Genomic DNA, 20402 nt, shown 5'->3' with positions numbered 1-20402 from the left:
CAAACTGGAGGTTTTTTTGACCCATGACTAAATTGTGGTGATTAATAGCATCACTACAGAATTGATCTAGTCACCCAATGAGGTCTTTTATTCCACCGACACGTCCACATAAAAAATAAAAAAATATACAATTTTTTTTGGGGGGGGGGATTTTACACAATTGCAACATAAATTTGGGCTTCATAAATCACAATGTTTTCGCTGGTTGCAATTGAAGCAGGCCATTCAGGCAGGGTTCCCTGAATGGAAAAATCTTAATACTCAGTCCAGTTTGGAATTCTTATGTTTTCAGGCGGACTTTCTGGGTCACCAGGCCGCACAGTGGTATAAATCTATTAGTGATTTGGTTAAAAAAAAAACCTAAAAATGGTCTGAGGGATATTTGGAGAATTGAGATTAAGCATCAGATTTCAGCATCTCAATGGCCACAAATTTGGTCTTGGAGAATGAGATGTACAATGTCAGCGTCTATGAGACAAACTTGGTTTTTTTTGTTACATAGAGCTTTTTGGATCCCAGTTAGATTGCAAAAATTAAATAGTTCCTTGTGCTGGCATTGTAAAATGGAGGTAGGGACTTTGGATCATCTTTTATTCTACTGTCCCCATATCTTAGCCTTTTGGAACTCAATCTGGGATCAAATAAATTGTTTATTGGAAAACCATGTAGCATTATCTTATGATACTATGATATTTGGAATGTATATGAGAAAAAAGAGTCAGATATCATCGTGTAATAATAAACTTTTAATGATCATGACTGGAGTTGCCATCCAACATATTACTAATAATTGGAAAGATCATAGTAGGCTGAATTTTAATTTTTGGTGGAATTCATTATGTCACATATATAGAATGGAAAGATCAATAGCGATACAAAATGGAAATTATAATAATTTTATTAAAATTTGGGAGCCATTAACGTCTTTTTGTCATGACTAAATGCCATTTTTCTATTAGTTATACACCATATAGTATTGGGAGGGGGGAGGGGTACAAATATAGGTTTCTTATTATGAATGAAGGGCTTTGAGGGAGGGCGCGGAGAGGGTGGGGGGGTATATTTCTGTAATTCCCATTGAGGCTTGGCCTATTTTAAACTTATTGTCTCTTTACTGGTTTTTTTTTTTCCTGCATGCAAAGTTTCATCCCATTTCATTAAATATTTGGAGCTGCCATTTGTTTGGAAGCAATAAAACTGAACATCTTTCACTCACTTCATGGTAACAACCTTAATGGTGACAAGTTTGTTGGTTCCAAGAACCCTGGGATGTGATTGGTTGTCAGATTTTATCAGGTCGCATGCTACTTTCATGATTTTTGCATCTGGACTCCTACTAAGACAAAACTCTGGATGTTGGAGTACATCGGGGTGGTAGTTAGGAAAACCAAAATGTCTTGGTGTTCATTGGTCCATATAGCCTCCAACATCGTTATTACACAAATAACTGTTAGGATATTGGCTAGGAGACAGATTGCAGGACATGTACAGTTTTAAAGTTAGGTAAATGGGAAAAAGAACATCAACAGCACAAATATTTCCATGCTGCATTGAAAAGAAGGACTAATGAATTAATACTACCTCAGAAGACTGAAAAAAGCAACCCTGCATTCAACATTTGGTGCTTTTTCCCCACATATAACATGCATAGCACGCACAGAAATCACTACATATATGATGGGCCTATGTCCTATGCATTTTCTCCATTGAAAAAAATGGGTAAAACTCTTTAGCACATCAGGCCCATAACATGGATTAAGCTGCAAAAAATATGTTTCTAGCAGTTCCCATAAAATCTTAGAATAATAAACTTAAATTTGCCTTCATGCCATGCCTCAAATGAATATCTTATAAAAGTACAGTACACTACATATGTATAGTAAAGTACATATGTATGCAATATAGCAGAAGTTATTATATATTATGAAAGATTTTATGGGTAGAGCATTTAAAAAAGCCTATCTTCAGTTTGTAAGACTATCATGAGATACACTTCCTCCTATCCACTTTCCTTACTTCCTTTTCCTTTGCTGTTCACTCAATTTGATTATTTGATTATCCTGTTTCGTTCTTTCCATCACAGTACCAGCACCTTCCCTTCTCCCTCTTTGTGTTTTCTTACTGCCTCCCTCAGCTTCAAATCAAGCTTATCCACTTATTTCCAACCTTCTTTTGCTGCTTCAAAATCTATGCTGGCATCTCCAATGCTGCTAAGGACCTCAACCTCTTTTTCCTGATCTGCTACTTTGTCTTCTCAGCCTCCACGAGGATAACCTCATCCTTTAACTTCATTAAACACTTTTCTTTTTCTCAGCTACCATCATTGCTGTTCATTTGGCCAGTTCCTGTAGTTAACTGCAGGTAACCATCCCCATGTTATTATTTAAGGAGAGAGGGAAGAATCAGAGTATGAATGGGCACAGCCACTGACCCTCAAGCCTTGCATTGAAGAATGCTGGTGTAGAAGGACTGAGGTTGAGATAGACACTAAAGAATGACAGTCTGGTATCCAGAGCTTAGATTGTGATGTCATAATGCCTCATTCCACCAATGTCTAAGAGCCAACCTCATCAGTGATGTCACAATGGTTTTATTGTCCTATAATTGGCTCACATAAGAATCAGAGTATGAATGGGCACAGCCATTGACCCTCAAGCCTTGCATTGAAGAATGCTGGTGTAGAAGGACTGAGATTGAGATAGACACTAAAGAATGAGATGGAATAGTTTCCTGCGGTTATCCACGGGGACGGGGTCAAATTCTGTCCCTGTGTCATTGATATTAGGAAATACTGGAAAAGTAACATGATGGGGCCCTTTTACTAAAGCACTAAACAGTTAAAGGACAATTCAAAAGAATTCTTCAGTCTACATGCATAGTTTAGTGATCTAGGTGTGATCATTTACACCAGCTTTCTAGCCAGTGTAAGTGTACTTTTTCACAGAAAGGGTGGTGAATGCTTGAAATGATCTCCAGGTGGAGTTGGTAGAGACATAAAGTGTATCTGAATTTAAGACAGCTTGGAACAAGTTCGTTGGATCTCTAAGGAAGAAGGGATAGTAGCTGGCATGGTTAGGCTGATTAGATAGGCCATTTGGTCTTTATCTGACTTCATTTTTTCTTTGTTTCTATGTATTAAAGTCCACATTACATGCATAAATGTAGAAATACCAATAATTGGCCTAAGTGCTACTCTGTAAATACCCGCTTGTATTCTAAAATGTAACCAGGACACCTAAATGGAGGTACCTAGTTTAATAACTGCCCCCTTAATGTGCAGTAAGAAGAAAACTTAACCACACTTTAGTAAAAGGGCCCCTATAATTGATCTAACAGGGTTGGTTTTCTAGGTGAGTAATTACTACCACAAATATTTTCCATAAAATTTGGTGTTCTACTTTTGGAACCATATCCTGAAATCTAGACATCTCTCTCTTTCCACAACGGTGGCGCTGAAATTTGGGGGTGTACCTCACTATACTACCCTCCAGTGGTGAAAGGAAGCAAGTGATATTGTCATCAAAATTGGGTTAATGGCATATCTGACTTGGGGAAGCAATTGCTATACAAGCATGTAATCCTGCTTGAACTAAATGCTGTAGAGGGCTCTTTTTGTAAATGTTTACCTGGTAGCATAAACTAATTACTGCAGTTCAAAATATGTTTTCCCTGGTTTTCTCAAATAATGAGTTATGCTACTTGCTTTCTTTTGCCATTGGAGGGCAGTATAGCTGAACTTCTAGGAGAAAGGCCAAACCACATGACACCAAGTCACTAGAAATCAGCTGCTATTATGTGTAGCAGTTTGGAGTACTGTTCTCTGAGCAGTATCTAAAAGGTAATATGGAGAGGGCTCTCTCTGCCTAATGTCACTATATTGTACTTAATGCCTATTCTAGATTCGGTCACTTTTCTAAGAAGATATTTATTTTGCATATAAGCCCTGGAGAAGTAGTTCCTTTAAGAGAAGGTACTTAAAAGAGCATGAATATGACAGATAAAAAGGAAAGAAAAATTAAGTGCTCCTAAAGCAGAGGTTCTTACAAGCAGGGTTTCTTGTAGTAAAGGGAGTCGCCTTACTGTCATCTAAAAAGTCTTCCTCCTCATCCTCCTTTCTCAGCCTTCTCTTGGTCTCTTCATCATAAATGAGGCCCAGCAGATTGGCTGGGCTCTCGCTCTCACTGTGGCACACCTCATTCAGTCGGGCACCGATTGCCTGTTACAACAACAAAATGATACTCCTGCAGGCTTATTTCAGCTGCAATTCACATGCCATGACAAAACAAACACTTAAATGACTGTGCAATAAAATGGCTGAATACTGAATCTGGTAGATAAGAACAGAGTTGTTTTGCCAACAAGCAATGCCATCAATGCCATCTATCATAGTTAAGATTATACTATCCCCCTGTTTTACAAAGCCGCGCTAGCGGCTGCCATGCGGCAATGGCCCCGAAGCCCTTTAAATCTCTATGTGCTTTGGAGCCGTTACCACAGCGCAGCCGCTAGCATGGCTTTGCAAAGCAGGCCTTATGTAACAAAATGTTATTTTTTAAATATTTTTTATTTTTGTTCCTGGGTAATAAGTGTTATTTCTTAATTACCTATACCACAAAAGTATAAAAAATGGCTATCATTACCTGCAAACTTTGCTTTTGTGACCAGGACATTGATATTTTGAATTTTACCTTTTTTTGCAGAACATTCCAGATTGATTCAAACTGAGTAAACTTAGGGGCCCTTTTATGTATGCGGCCAATTTATCAAGAGGGAAAAAGTACTCTATAGAAGCATCTGCTAAGATGTGCGATGCCTTCAAGGTATATTTCGGCATACCTGTTGGGGATCAAGACAAACCTTGGGCACCTCGCTTCACGTGTGACCACTGCCAAAAAATTCTGGAAGGTGACAATTGTGTTTTTCACTAGGATGGCGGAATTTTCTGCTATATAATTTATTAGAATGTTTAATTTTAAAAAATATTTAAATTTTAAAATTTTCAATGTTATTTGAAAATATGTCATAAATGAAATATGTTAGTCATAAGTGAAATACATGTATTGTTTTCATTATTACAATTTCATTTTGTTCTTCTAAAGGATGGTAGAGGGAGGAGATGAGAGCCATGAAGTTTGCTATTTCAAGAATTTTGCAGGAACCCACTGATCACTCAAGCAACTGCTACTTCTACATGGTGGACCCTTCCAAACATCGAACTGGCAAGCATGCATCTGCAATCACATATCCATGCATCCCAGTGCCCCATCTCCAGAGAGACAGCAGCTATCTTCAGAAGAGAGTAGCAAGTCAGAGGGTGAGGGAGATGTTGTAGATCCAGTTTACAATATCAGTGGTGCAGCTGATGAGAGAAACCCATACTATCCAAACCAAAAAGACCTCAAAAACATGATCATAGATCTTGGTCTCACTAAGTCCAATGCCGAGCTTTTGACATCTAGGCTCAAGCAGGGGAACTTGTTAGATGAAAGTGTGCAAGTCACAGATCAGAAGCATCACCACGTTTTTTTCCACCTTCTTCACCCATCAGGATGGGCTCTGCTTCTGCCACAATGTGATCAGTCCATTTGAGGAAAGTGGAATTGTTTGCAATCCAAAATAATTGCATCTCTTCATTGACAGCTCATCCAGGAACATCATGCTGCTCCATAACAGGAACAAGTACCCATCTCTTCCACTGGATCACATAGTACACCTCAAAGAAAATTACAACAGCATCAAAACCTTACTAGGTGCCTTGAAGTATGATGAGTGTGGCTGGGAGGCCATTGGCGACTTCAAAATAATGGCATTTTGATTCCGGAACTTGGAGGCTGTGTGAGTGCAGAGCTCCTCCCTTGGACATTCACACTGAATATTTATGACTATCTAATTTCCTTTAATTTGACAAATTTGATTTCTGATGGCCTCAGGAAAACAACTAACTCTGGATTTGGCATTTATTACTAAGGGGAAAAGCAAAAGATCAAAACCAACCCCAGTGACTCCATCTAAAGTGCCTTTACCATCTGACTCTGGAAATCCTTGAACAACTGATGGAAGGAATGAAAAACCTGCAAGTGATGCTAAAGGATAACTCTCAACAGCTTCAGGATAATTCTTTAAAGTTAGCCTCACTCCAGGAAGAGCTGACAAATTTGACCCATCAAATACAAATATCCAATACCAGGCTGGATAGTTGTGAACAGAGAATCTCAAACTGTGAGACAAAGCTGGTCCAGTCCCAGATAGATCATCAATCTCTTCTCACTGAAACAAAAAACCTAGAGGATGTGGAAAACCGGGAAAGAAGGAATAACCTTCAATAATAGATTAAAAAAAACCAAAACAAAATAGTGGCATTTCTAATGTGTCTCCAAGGCAGTTTTACCAAGTTTCCCTGCTATCTCTGCCTTTGGGACTGCAGACACACAAAGACACACTACAAAAGGCAGAACTGGCCACAGTGGATTATGTGGGGAGAAACATCAAATGAGAACCACTGATAGACACCAGGAAGGTGCTGATGCCACCACTGGACATCAAATTGGGTCTAATGAAACAATTTATCAGAGCTCTAGATAAGGATCTGGCAACCTTCAAGTACCTTCAAGACATCTTCTTTAATCTGTCTGAGGCAAAGATCAAAGCTTATGTCTTCGTCGGACCACAGATAAAGAAGATCCTGGAGTGCAAGGAATTTCCTATGAAGCTAACTAGGAAAGAAAAAGCAGCTTGGAACAGCTTTGTCACAGTGGTTCATCCTGATCACAAGGCCAAAGACTATGTGCAGCTGGTTGAGATTTTGGTGAAGAATTACAGTAAAATGGGCTATAGGATATTTCTCAAAGTCCATGTCCTTGTTGCTCATCTTGAGACATTCAAGAAGAACATGGGGGCATACTCAGAGGAGCAAGGTGAGCACTTCCACCAGGCAGTGGCGTACCTAGGGTATGTGGCACCCGGGGCCCATCATTTTTTGACACCCCCCCCCCCCCATGTAAAATTTTTTTTTTTTTTTTTTTTTTTGCAATAACCATGAAATGGAATAAATGGTCAGAATAGAAACAGGCAGTGAAAATTTTCTTTTTTTTTTTTTTTTTTTTTCCAAAGTATTTTTATTGAGAACGGCAAAAGGTCCAGACAAGCAACCATGGTCTGTACAGAAACTTATACATTATCAAAAAGAACACAGAATGAGAGTAACAGCAACAACAAGCATGAACAAGCCTCTCCCAAGAGAAAATTGCCAATGAGAGGCATAGCAATACACAACAAAAGGCCAAAACTTGGGGCAAGCAAACAAATCCCACCCCAGAACCCACAAGAATAATAAGCCGGACTAGACCCTCAGCCATATTTTATAATGAAAAAAACCCCCACAAGCAACAACACCCAGACCGCTCACCAGACACACCAATCCGCACAACAAGCACCCAAGAAACACCCAGCCACCACCCAGACAAAACTACCAGACACACCTACCCCACCAAGCCCAGACCCAACCCCCCCTCCCCAGAGAGTGCAAGCGCAAAGTGGACCGTGAAAAGGGCAGCTGCAGAAGTGGAAAGCCCCAGATAAGTAGGTTAGCTAAAGAAAGCCCACAGATAGAAGAAATCAGGATAACAGAAGTTCCAACAAATGCTCCCACAGAAAATTTTCTTTTATTGAACCTCATTTATGTAACCATTATTCCAAACATAACATAACATAAATTATGTCTGAATTGTCATGACATCAGAAGTACATATGGAGTAGTTGCAGGTGATGCTTGGGACAGTTCTGATTATGTTAGTTTGGTTTTATGTGTTTTTTTAATAGAAGGGTTTTTATTTCTTTTTTTAAGGTTTTGTAGTTTGTGGTCGAGGTCAATAGGTTGTAGAGTTGGGGGTCAAGTGTTGCAGCTCGAATGGCTAGGAGGTTGTCGAACAGTTTTTTTCTTTTGACGTTTTTGGTTGGAGGGTGTGTGAATGGTGCGTGAGTTCTCCTATGTCTGTTTGAAGTGGATTGAATTATTTAGCTGAAGAAATTAGTTACCCCCCCCCCCATTCCACACACATTAATTCTCTTCCATTTTTGTTCCCATTATAAAAAAACACTGATAAGTTCCCAGGAAAAAAATACATTAAAATAAGAAGTGAAAACAAAGGCCCCTACAGATGAGAACATAACATAAGAATAGCCTAACTGGGTCACACCAATGGTCCATCATGCCCAGTAGCCCATTCTCATGGTAGCCAATAGTGCTGCCCGATTCAGAGAAAAATATTTCATTCGATCCGATTCACCCTGTTGAATCGATTTTTCGATTAGATTCACTGTTAATGACACCGCTTTTTAAGTTTAAACAAAGTATAACAATAAATTTCACAACAACAATAAATTTCACAAAGTACTTAAAAAAAAAAAAATCACATTTTTCCATTAAAGCAGTTCTGGAGACATTTGCTTGAACAGTCTTTTTTCCCAGTCCATAAGCAAGCAATATGAAAAAGATTTCCTTAATTATCTACTCAAACATTTTTGCTATTTACTTTCATTGTACCTATACTATTATTCAGTAGAAAAAATGGACTTAACTGTGCAGGAAATGAATCTCCTCATACACCCACCATATAGTGCAAAAATGTGCAAAGGTCTGTTTTTTTCTTTCGATCACTACATAGCCTAATGCCACACAAGCAGCGCTGTTACAAACATATTCTGAAGGTCAATGCTAAGGTTGACAAAGTTTCCTTCCTTGGACCAGAAGGAGATACTGACAAACCACTGGAAGAGATTCTAAAACAACTACCCAGAAATAACACCCAAAGACCCACTCAGTGTGTGAACCAGTTGAGTGGAGTGGACTAACTGGGGGTGGAAATGGGCCCAGAGTTTGCTCAGCAGAATTTCCCAGACTACCTCTTCCTCTCAACACACTGACATGCTACCACCACCACCAACACTAGGAACACCTCACCGAGTATGCCAGCAATGCTTATAAACTTTATAAAACACATTATTATATTTTCTTATAAAGCATATATTTTAACTGAACTCAGCCTTGCCATTCACAAAAATAGAAAAGTTCCCATTTCAAGCTGTCTCATGTACACTTTTCAAATCTAACATATTGTAATCACAAAACAGAAAATAAAATTATTTTTTCTACCTTTTGTTCTCTGATCAATATTCAAATCTTGTTGGTCCCAGGCTCTTGTTGTCTTGCTTGCCAGGGTCTCCTTTCTCCGTGCTAACCATCCGTCTGCCATCTCTGTTCTCCCCTTCCGTTTCCCTTCCCTCTCCCGGAGATCTGGCATCTTTCCTTTTTTTTGTCTCCATCCACAGATTCACCTTTTCTCAACTCCCCACCACCCCAGGATCCACCATCTCTCCCTTTCTGTTCCCAACTATCCTCCTATCCAGTATCTCTATCCCCCCTCCACACCATCCCCTGTTTCCAAGTTCTCTCCCTTTCTGTTCCTTCCCTCCCTAAATCCCATTATGCACCATCTCTCTCCCACTCCTCTGTTTTTAGACCCATTATTTCTAACCCCCAAAGTCTGGCATATGCATGTATCTTTGAACCCCCCCCTTCCCTCTCTCCCTCTGTGTACTTTTACACCAGGACCCCCCTCCCCCGAAGGTCTGTCCCCCCTCCGAAGGGCTACACCCCACCCCTGAAGACCTGCACCCCCCGAAGGACTTTACCTCCCACCCGAAGGTCTGCCCCCCTCTGAAGGCCTAAACCCCACCCCTGAAGGACTGCCCCCCCCCCCCCCGAAGGCCTGCACTCCCTTGAAGGTCTGCACCCCCCCGAAGCCTGTCCCCCCCTTGAAGGCCTGTCCCACCCCCTTGTAGGCCTGTCCCCCCTTTAAGGCCTGCCTGCCTGCCTTTCCCCCCCTTGAAGGCCTGTCTCCCCCTTGAAGGCCTGCACCCCCCTTGAAGGCCTGCACCCCCCCTTGAAGGCCTGTCCCCCCCCTTGTAGGCCTGTCCCCCCCCCTTGTAGGCCTGTCCCCCCCCCTTGTAGGCCTGTCCCCCCCTTGAAGGCCTGCCTGCCTTTCCCCCCTTGAAGGTCTGCACCCCCCCGAAGGCCTGCCCCCCCCTTGAAGGCCTGTCCCCCCCCCTTGTAGGCCTGTCCCCCCTTTAAGGCCTGCCTGCCTTTCCCCCCTTGAAGGTCTGCACCCCCCCGAAGGCCTGTCCCCCCCTTGAAGGCCTGTCCCACCCCCTTGTAGGCCTGTCCCCCCTTTAAGGCCTGCCTGCCTGCCTTTCCCCCCCTTGAAGGCCTGTCTCCCCCTTGAAGGCCTGCACCCCCCTTGAAGGCCTGCACCCCCCCCTTGAAGGCCTGCACCCCCCCTTGAAGGCCTGTCCCCCCCCTTGTAGGCCTGTCCCCCCCCTTGTAGGCCTGTCCCCCCCCTTGTAGGCCTGTCCCCCCCTTGAAGGCCTGCCTGCCTTTCCCCCCTTGAAGGCCTGCACCCCCTTGAAGGTCTGCACCCCCCCAAAGGCCTACACCCCCCCCCGAAGGTCTGCACCCCCCTGAAGGCCTGCCTGCCCCCCTTGAAGGCCTTCCATATTGAATGTCTGCACCCCCCTTGAATGTCTGCACCCCCCCCCCCCCCGAAGGCCTGTCCCCCCTTGAAGGCCTGCCTGCCTGCCTGTCACCCCCTCCCCCTTGAAAGCCTGCTTGCCTGCCCGCCCGCCCCACCCTGAAGGCCTGATGCCCCGACCCACCCCGAAGGACCGCTCGCCCCCCTGGCCTCCCCGCACCACCTATGAACAGCCGCAGCAGGATCGCGAAGTCAGCGTCGGGTACCAGCCCTAAGGGGGTGTTCCCGGCCTTGCCGTTCAGTCCCCCGCCACCCCCGAAGGACCGCTCGCCCCCCTGGCCTCCCCGCACCACCTATGAACAGCCGCAGCAGGATCGCGAAGTCAGCGTCAGCGATCCCTGCTGCTTCCTGCGCCACGGTCCCGCCCCTCCTCTGACGTCAGAGGAGGGGCGGGATCGCGTCGTAGGAAGCAGCGCAGGGATGCTGACGCTGACTTCGCGATCCTGCTGCGGCTGTTCATAGGTGGTGCGGGGAGGCCAGGGGGGGGCGAGCGGTCCTTCGGGGGTGGCGGGGGACTGAACGGCAAGGCCGGGAACACCCCCTTAGGGCTGGTACCCGGGGCGGCCCGCCCCCCCCGCCCCCCCCTAGGTACGCCACTGCCACCAGGTTATACTGGACTTTGAATGCCACTACCAAGGAGAATATAATGAAAACTTGATGGGAGTCTACATCTGGGGGCTGATTCATATAAGTGACTTACAAAATAATCACAAATCTCAGAAAACTACTCACTTCTAAATCTTCTGTTGTCATCTTTGTATAACTTTAATGTAAATACATATTAATTGTGATTCATATGTTGATTTTTATGACTTTAGAAGAATGAAAATATAAAAATAGGTAAAAATTTGACTATCCTGGTCACAAAATCAAAGTTTTATGGAAATAGACATTTTCTATACTTTTTAGGCATGAGCAATTAGAAATTACACCAATCTGTCCAATGACAAAAATCATGTTACATAGTGATTTATTACATCTTCAAAATCCTGAAATGGGGGAGTAGCCTAATAGTTAATGCAGTGGGCTGGGAACCAGACTTGATTCTTATTACAGCTCCCTGTGACCCTGGGCAAGTAGTCTAACTGTCCAGTACCTCAGGTACAAAACTTTAGATTGTGAGCCAACTAGGGACAGAGAAAGTACCTGTATATATCATATACAGGTACTTTCTCTGTCCCTAGTACAGTAAAACACAATGGTTGTACTACAAACAGGCAGTATATCAAATGTTGTAGTACAGTAAAACACAATGGTTGTACTACAAACAGGCAGTATATCAAATGTATTACCCATACCTGCTACAGCAGCGTTTCACCTCATGATTATTCATGCTATTTCTTCCTCAAATATAGCATAACAATTGTATTATATACTACCTTACAAATCTACATGAGATCCATGGTAATTACAATAAAAATTACAAATTATTTATAAATAAATCAGCATAAAGGATTGGATCTACTCTTCGAAATCTACCTGGTCAATCTTGGAGGGCTGCAAATCAGACAGGGTTTCAGGATATCCTTTATGAATATGCATGAAATATATTTGCATACAATGGAACCAGTACATGCTGATATACTGTATCTCATGAATATTCATTAGCATTATCCTGAAAACCTGCACATTTCTGTCATCATCCAATCCCACTGAGGTTAGCTGTTCAGAGAGTCAGATCTCTGGACCAGTGATGGGAGTTGACTAGGTAGCTTGTAAGGCTCCTTTAATTGTGGATTGGTTGCCAGTTCAGTCTCATGCTTCCTCTAAAGTGGTAAGCATAGTTTTTGAGACTTTACAAGATTTTATTCTAGGTTATTTCTCATGTCAATAAGTTGTTTCTGTTTCAAGACTTCCATCTAGGGAATGGAATTGCCACTTGCTTGAATTTCTATTAAATGCATTAGATTTAAATTGATTTTTGATTTGTCTTTTTTGTTTTAAGTGACCAAACTTAAAACAAAAAATGCACCTACCAAGTCCACAGTGATGGCACCTTCTCCCAACCCTGGAGCAACCCCTGCGGAGTCCCACAAGGCTCCCCTCTCTCTCCTTCTCTGTTCAACGTGTACATGACACCATTGGCTCGTATGCTATCCGACTCAAAACTAAAATCATACATTTATGCAGATGACATTACAATCATCATCCCCATAACTTCACTGACACAAGAAACTGAACAACTCACTTCTTCTGTTCTCACTAAGGTAGAACAATGGACCACTCAATTCAAACTAAAACTAAATCCAGAAAAAAAACCAAGCTTTTCCTGGCAAGTCCCAACCACAAGCTAACGAATACCTCTCTGAAATTAAACGGGCTTACCTACCCAATCAATTCCACCATCAAAATCCTAGGAGTCACACTGGATCGATGCCTAACATTTGAAGATCATACCAATGTCCAGATTAAAAAATGTTTTTGCACTCTCTGGAAACTGCGTACCATCAAACACTATTTTGACTTCCTCTCCTTCCGATTACTGGTTCAGTCATTTATTTTAAGCACCTTAGACTACTGTAATATCATATACTTGGGATCGTTTAAGAAAATCATAAAACATCTGAGAATCATACAGAATACTGCTGTTTGTCTCATCTATGGTCTAAAAAAGTCAGACCACGTTAGCCCGTTCTACAGAAAACTTCACTGGTTACCATCGAGGCAAGGGTCATCTTCAAGTTTGCCTGCCTATGCTTCAGAACCATAACTGGCTCATCCCTGATCTACCTTTCGCACCATTTTATATTTCCAGACACCTCCCTCACATGTAATACCTATCTGTTTGCCTTCCCCTCCCTGAAGGGCTGTATCTACAAGAGATTCCTTGATAGAACATTGTCATTCCAAGCTGGCAAATGGAATAAATGTCTAACAACCCTCATTTCAAATATGCCCTCCTACCAAGCCTTCAGGAAATCAATCAAAACCTATCTCTTTGACAAATTTCTCTTACTCCTCCCCGCCTTGTTGTATCTCTGATATACTTATTGCATAACCGACCTATTTCCAGCCATACCTAACCATTCTCGACTCACTAATGGAATCGAATCACCCCACCAATGTAATTGACATTTTCTCTGTAACTTCGCTGTATATGTACAGTCTCTTCCTCTGTAAACCACTCTGAATTGCTTCTGGTATTGCGGTATACAAAATAAAGTTGTTATTATTATTATTATTATTATTAATAATAAGAATCAGACTGTTTTCATCCTATTTTAAAAACATTTGATTTTACAACAGGGGCTATTGTATTTTATTTTTAATCTATGTAACTTGGATCTTCCTTGTGCATGTTCCAGTCTCTTTTTAATATACTAGAAAACAAATCACTCCATTTGATCAGTGCACACCAACGCCAGAAAAAGTATTTTAAGGCGAAAGAAAAGCCTTGGACATGGAGAGGTGTTCCCACTCTCTTCCACCCAAGCATCACTGGCAAAAAAACTTTTGCATATAATTTCAGGTGGGAGCCTGAAAAAAGTCAAAACTAACTAGAAAAAAATCCAAGCTAGTTAGGAAAGAGCCAGGCTGATGATCATTTCGTGGCTTTTAAGCCACTGCTTCAGGGCCGTGACACCAACACTCCAGACTATCGATTCTCAGAGTCAAACTCCTGCTTGGTAGCCAGTGCAAGCAGCAACTCCAATCTGCTGCTCGCACCAGCATCGGCTTTACCTCTGATGTCACTTCTGGGTCCCATGCCCAGGAAATTATGTCATTTAGAGCTGACACCAATGCATGCAGCGAGCTGGTGATGCTGCTTGTGCTGGAGAAGTTAAAAGAGGTACAAGGTAGGGAAGGGGTGTGCATGTGCGGTGGGGAGGGAGGAGCACCACCGCCCCGGGCGCCTCTAACCCTTGCTACGCCACTGGCCACAGTCACCTACATTTCCACTGGTGTCAGCATTTTTCATTAGCAAAGAGCAATATTAATTTGACTGTAGTGTAACAAGTTCATAATTCTTTGCTACAGAAGCCATATTTCTTGGTTCACTCAGCATACAGCTCCATGTAATATGATTTGATTGTCAGTTGGCACCATTTTGAAAGCCTTTGGGAGCAGGATGAGAGTGAGCTATGTCATCTCCTTTCCTGATCTTTTCCAGACCATCACTGGAATGGGTCAATATACAGTGTTCCCCCAGTTGTTCGCAGTCGGCGGTTCGCAGTCCCGGTCATTCACAGTATTTTCAGACCACGAACCATTGACAAGGAGAGGGCAGTGGGAGAGGCAGGAGAGAGCAGCTGGAGCGCCGCGAGTGCAGGAAATCACTCGCGGTACGCTCTGACCGCCTTTTCCTGCACTAAGTTGGGCCTTATCCAATCAAGAGCTGCTTTGACACGCAGCTCCTGATTGGATAGGGCCCGACTTTGTGCAGGAAGAGGCGGTCGGAGCGTACCGCGAGTGATTTCCTGCACTTGTGGTGCTCCAGCTGCACTCCTGCTGCCCTCTCCTGCTGCCCTCTTCAGGCTCCCCCATGAAAAACCGTATTCGCAGTTTTTTGAGATCCGCGGTGGTTTCTGGAATGGAACCCCCGCAAATATTGGGGGAGTACTGTACTGGAGAGAAGAAGTGGCAATCAGATTGTGGATTTTGATCTTGAGTACAGAAGGCTGGAGAAGTTATATGAGGTTTCTACCAACCTTGCTGCTTTTATAAGGGGATAGAGAAGATTTATTTACAAAAAATCTTAGGGAATGCAACATTTTTACAACTGAGAGTGAACAACAGGGAAAACTGATTCATTCATTAGGATTCATTTGATACTTCTTCCAAGCAACCCAGATTGGTTATTGTTAGAGAAAGCATGCTGAGCCCAATGGACCAATAATCTGATGCATTATGGGTTTTTTTTTATATTATTAAACAAACTTCATTATGGATGCCTCAAAGATTTGACCCCAGCTATTAAAATTTATCAAAACATGCTTTATAATTTTAACATACTGACCCAATAAAAGATTAAAAACTTTTCTTAGGTTTAGTAAATTCAGTTGAAACTACACTACTTCAAAAATGTCAGCTTCCAGACCCTGGGTTCATAGTCTGTGGTACATTTTGACATCACTTACACAAATTCATGGTTGTTTGTGTTTTTGGCTACAATCATTTTCTGCTACAAACAATGTTATTTGAATCAAGGGTTGCAAAGTCTTTTGTGCATTTCTGGCAATACTAAAGCAAAATACTGGCCTGATGCTGGAGGAGAATAGTGAGCAGAGACAGAAGAATCATCATAAAAGAGAGAGAGAGAGAAAGAAATGCCTTACATCACCCCACTGGTAGAACAGTTTGGCTGCATTCCACTGCAACTTTTGGTTCCGTTTGTTACCCACTATTGGTGAGCGGCCACGGGACAAGCCTTTCTTTGCAATGTTCACATGATGACCTTTCATCCACTCTGGCCAGTTGCCACGGTTACAGCGATGTACAAACCGGGCACACTCAAGAAACAGGGCTGCTCTTGCCACTACTGGGGCTTCCTGTAAAGGCAATTGCATACATGAAAAATTTATAATAAGTGACAATGACACTGGTTTGCATTAAACTGTTATATGTAATATTGGAAGATTAGGGTTTTCACCTTTGATAATCTTCTTTCTGTTAGTATCTGTAGGATTCAATAAGCTAGGTGTACAGTCCCAACCTGCTATCCAGGAGTTGCAGAAAGCCACACACTTTTCTGAGCCACACATTTTTCTTACAGAGTTAGATTCAGTTTAGTCCCAAAGCAAGCAACACACCTGAACAACTCCATGACAAAGGGATACAGGGGAAGTTCCCTAGCAACATAATTTCTGTACAGGTTTGCTCTGCAAAACATGAAAACAAGTAATGTACAGGTCCAACGGCAAAACAGAAAAAAACTTAAAACAAGTTAGAAAATTATTCGATAAAACACAATTCCGGCTCTTAATACAATCCCTAGTCCTAGGCCTTTTAGACTATTGCAACATTCTCTACCTCCCCTGCCCAGCAACAATGATAAAACAACTACAAACAATCCAAAACACAGCACTGAGAAGTACTTATCTTTTCATTAAGGAAACATGACCACATCACAGAGGCATACCTCAACTCACACTGGCTCTCAATTCCGGCAAGAATACTTTTCAAATTCTACTGTCTACTATTTAAAACCATAAACGGCGATAGCCCAACCTACCTGAACAACTGCCTCATCCAAACTACATCAACTAGATATAGGAAAACCCACACTCCATTCACGCACCCCCCAATCAAAGAAGTCAAATGGAAAAAATTATATGATGGCCTCCTAGCCACACAAGCAGCAAAACTTGACAACCAAATCTCCAATCTACTAATTATGACCTCAGACAACAAAACATTCAGAAAAGAAATAAAGACTCTACTTTTCAAGAAATTCCTGCAAACGATTTAATACTGCTAGCTCCTTCCCACTTCCCAATACCTTCCCGATTCCCCAAAGCAACCTCATCTACTCTTTATCTCCTCTAGAAATTACCAGATATCTTCTTCATGTAATATGTTTTTTGTAATTCTTTTGTAATCCGCCTTGAACCGCAAGGCAATGGAGGAATAGAAATCTCTAATGTAATGTAAAACTAACTTGCAGTGTGCAGGAAACACCCACATGAAACAGTCTTTGGTAACTTGCATACTCACAGAAGGCGAAAACTCCCCACAGGATCCGTCAACTGGCTGGAAGGCCTCTGCCTACAAGGAGAATAACCAAGGCAAAAAGCAGGCGATTCAGAACAACTGAAGTTAAACAGAGAGGGTGAGCCGTACTGAATCCTACAGGTACCAACAGAAAGAAGATTAACAAAGGTGATTTTGTTATTTATCTTCCAGATTCAGTACACTAGGTGACATACCAAAGCAATGGCAGAATCTAGGGAGGGACAGAAGAGCTTGCCTGCAATCCTGAGGTCCCACAAAAAAAAAAGCGTTATCCAAGCGAGCTGCCCCACACACCTGGAAAACCGGGTAAAAGTAGGAAAATAGGACTAAGGAACTGCCCAGAAAGTAATTGGGAGGAAGCAGATGAGACTTTGCCCATGAAACATCAACACTGCTAGTCCAGTGGGCCTCATGGAAATTGTTGGCTTCTAGCCATGGGAGACAACAGCTACAGAAATGGCCCAAGAAAACCAAAGGTATCCCACTAAGGCAGAGTAGATAAGAAAAAGATGATCAGACAACCGAAAATCAGATACCCACTGCAAATAGTGGAGCAAAACACTCTCGACATCCAATGTACGGAAGAGTTAAGCCATCCGCATGGAGCCTGAGGAATGAAACACAGGCAAACGAATCCCGTAGGAGAGAGGGGAAGTGGAAACTACTTGCTGTAGAAAGGAAGGTATAGTACAGAGAACTACTCCTGCGTCCTGAATACAGAAAAAAGGTTCCCAGCACAAAAGAGCTTGAATCTCTGAGACTATGGCGACCGGAATTCAGTGTGGAACATCAGACCCAGAAGAGTAGCATCCTTCAGTGATTCTAATGGGGCTTTCCCAAGGCCCTGAAGAATAATGTTAAGATTCCATGAAGAGAAAGGATGCCGCAAGGGAGGATGCAAATAAAGTACCCCTCTCATAAATCTGGTCACCTCTGAATGAGTAGGAAACAAACTAGAGCCACTATGTGCACTTTAAGCATGAAAAAACCCAAACATTAAGGGAGGCCACTGCTAAATCCTTCTCTAGTCTTGCTGGAAGAGAAGCCAGGACCACTGAAAAGAGAGCCCTCTCATTCTCCACCTGGTCCTTAGCACACCACTGCTGAAAAGCCTTCCAGACTTTGGCATAAAAAGCCATAGTAGAAGGGTTTTTTTTCCCCGACTGCCAAAGTGTCAAGATGACATCTGAATAACCCCGCTTCAAGGTTGAGTGCTCAAGAGCCATGTCATAGGACCAAAGTGCTGTGGATGTTCCATGGGCAACAGACCCAGACTGAGAAAGTAGCGATGAAGATGGAGTTGAAGCCTCCTGCCCCACTAAATATGGACGAGATCCGCATACCACGGATGATAAGGCCAGTCCGGAGCAACTAGAATCACAAGGTTGGGATGTGTTGCCATCTGGTGGACGAGCCGACCATCCAAAGGGCACAGAGGGAACACATAAAGAAGTTCAAGGATGTCCAGGGCTGAACCAAAGCATTCAGCCCTAATCCTCCATGCTCCATTTTGAGACTGAAGAAGCACCTGTACATTGTTGACTCCAGCCAAATGGGCTGTCGATAGGGACAGAAGTGATTCTACCCAGCTAAACAGTATTGGAGTTTCGGGGCCCATGGGACCGCTTCCTGTGCCCTCTTGACCATTTCCACACACCACTTTCGTTGCATCGTCAGAGAATACTTGCACTGCTGTTCCTTCCAGAAAGGGCTGGAGAGTGAATAACTGCAACTGAATCGCCCAGAGCTCCAGAAGACTGATTGATAAATGCTGCAAACAAAGAGTCCACTGCTCCTGAATGGAGCAGTCCCCACAGTAAGCACCCCTACCTGACAGGCTGGCATCCATCATAATAGTCATCCATACTGAGATCTGAAGAAGCCTCCCCCTGAAGCCACCAGCCAAACTGCTGCGAGCCGGTATCATCCAGGGGAGTGGCAGCTGAAGGGGATGGCACTGCGGAGACCACTGAGAAAGGAGGGACTCCTGTAAAGGGCGCATGTGTGTTCTGGCCCAGGGGACCACCTTCAAGGAGGCTGCCATAGACTCCATCACCTGCAGACAAACCAGGCCATGGGAGCTGGCAATCCAGGAGGTCTCTGATCTGCCGTTGAAGTTTGTGACTGTGTGTCTTGGAAAGAAACACATGACCCTGCCAGGTGTCAAAGAGAAGGCCCAGAGACTCCAAGGACTGGAACAGCGTCAACTGGCACTTCCGAAAGTTGGCAAGCCAACCTAAGTCCTATAGCAGAGACACTACCATCTCCAGCACACATTTACACTCCTGTTGGAAAGGAGCTTGGATCAACCAATCATCCAAGAAGGAGGAACCAGGACACCCTGTTGGCGGAGAAAAGTCACCATAACTACCAACACTTTGGAGAAAATGCAGGGTGCAGTCGCAAGTTCAAAGGGCAGAGCTGCGAACTGGAAAAGCTGTTGCAGAACAGGGAAATGCAGAAATCTGCAACACCCCAGAAACATTAGAATAAGGAGGAAAAGCCTCTGCGAGATCCAAGGATTCTAGAACTCCCCAGGAGACAGCTCATGGCTCCTTCAGAAATTAGGAATGGCTAGGATGCCAGTCCACCAATCGTACTTCGGCATGAGAAAGAATAAGAGCATCTGCTGAAACCTGGAATGGGACTACTTTCTGGACATTAAAGAAACGCTGGAAAGAAATGCAGACATTTGACTCCTCTTCTGACAGAGCTGCCTGTGAGTCCAGAAACAAATCTGAGGCAGGCAAAATAAATCTTTCTTGTGCCCCTCCTGAAAGATGTCCAGCACTCATGTAGCCGAGGACATATGAGTACACTCCTAGTAAAACTGAGCTAGATGGCCCTCTGTATAAGAGCATTAGCTGCCCAGGATCTGGATGTCGGAGGACGGCTGGAAGTGGAAGTGTTGTCACAGGGACTGTATCCTTAAGAACCTCTCCAGGAGGAAGAACCCGAGGAGCTCTGACAAAAACAGCAGGAAGGACGAAAATTACTACTGACCCCTCTCAAAGTCTGGCAAGACTTGTTCACAGGGAGAGGCGTAGGGCAGCGATCAGCAACATCAGCCAGGAGGTCAGCCAGACATGTCCCAAAAAGAAGCCAACTCCTGAAATGAAGTCTACTCATAATGGCCTTGGAGGC

At 43.3% G+C, this 20402-nt stretch overlaps 1 protein-coding gene across 1 annotated transcript in view; it reads right to left on the bottom strand.

Annotated features, from left to right (window-relative positions):
- UNC80 (unc-80 homolog, NALCN channel complex subunit) overlaps positions 1–20402 on the bottom strand; it is a 392207-nt gene that overhangs the window by 219192 nt on the left and 152613 nt on the right. The window contains 2 exon segments of the mRNA XM_033945805.1: positions 4081–4216; positions 15863–16075. Of these exon segments, the coding sequence (XP_033801696.1) occupies positions 4081–4216; positions 15863–16075 (349 nt within the window).

Source organism: Geotrypetes seraphini, chromosome 5, assembly GCF_902459505.1.
Source record: "Geotrypetes seraphini chromosome 5, aGeoSer1.1, whole genome shotgun sequence".
Classification (NCBI taxonomy): domain Eukaryota; kingdom Metazoa; phylum Chordata; class Amphibia; order Gymnophiona; family Dermophiidae; genus Geotrypetes; species Geotrypetes seraphini.
This window is presented reverse-complemented; position numbering and strand designations above follow the sequence as displayed.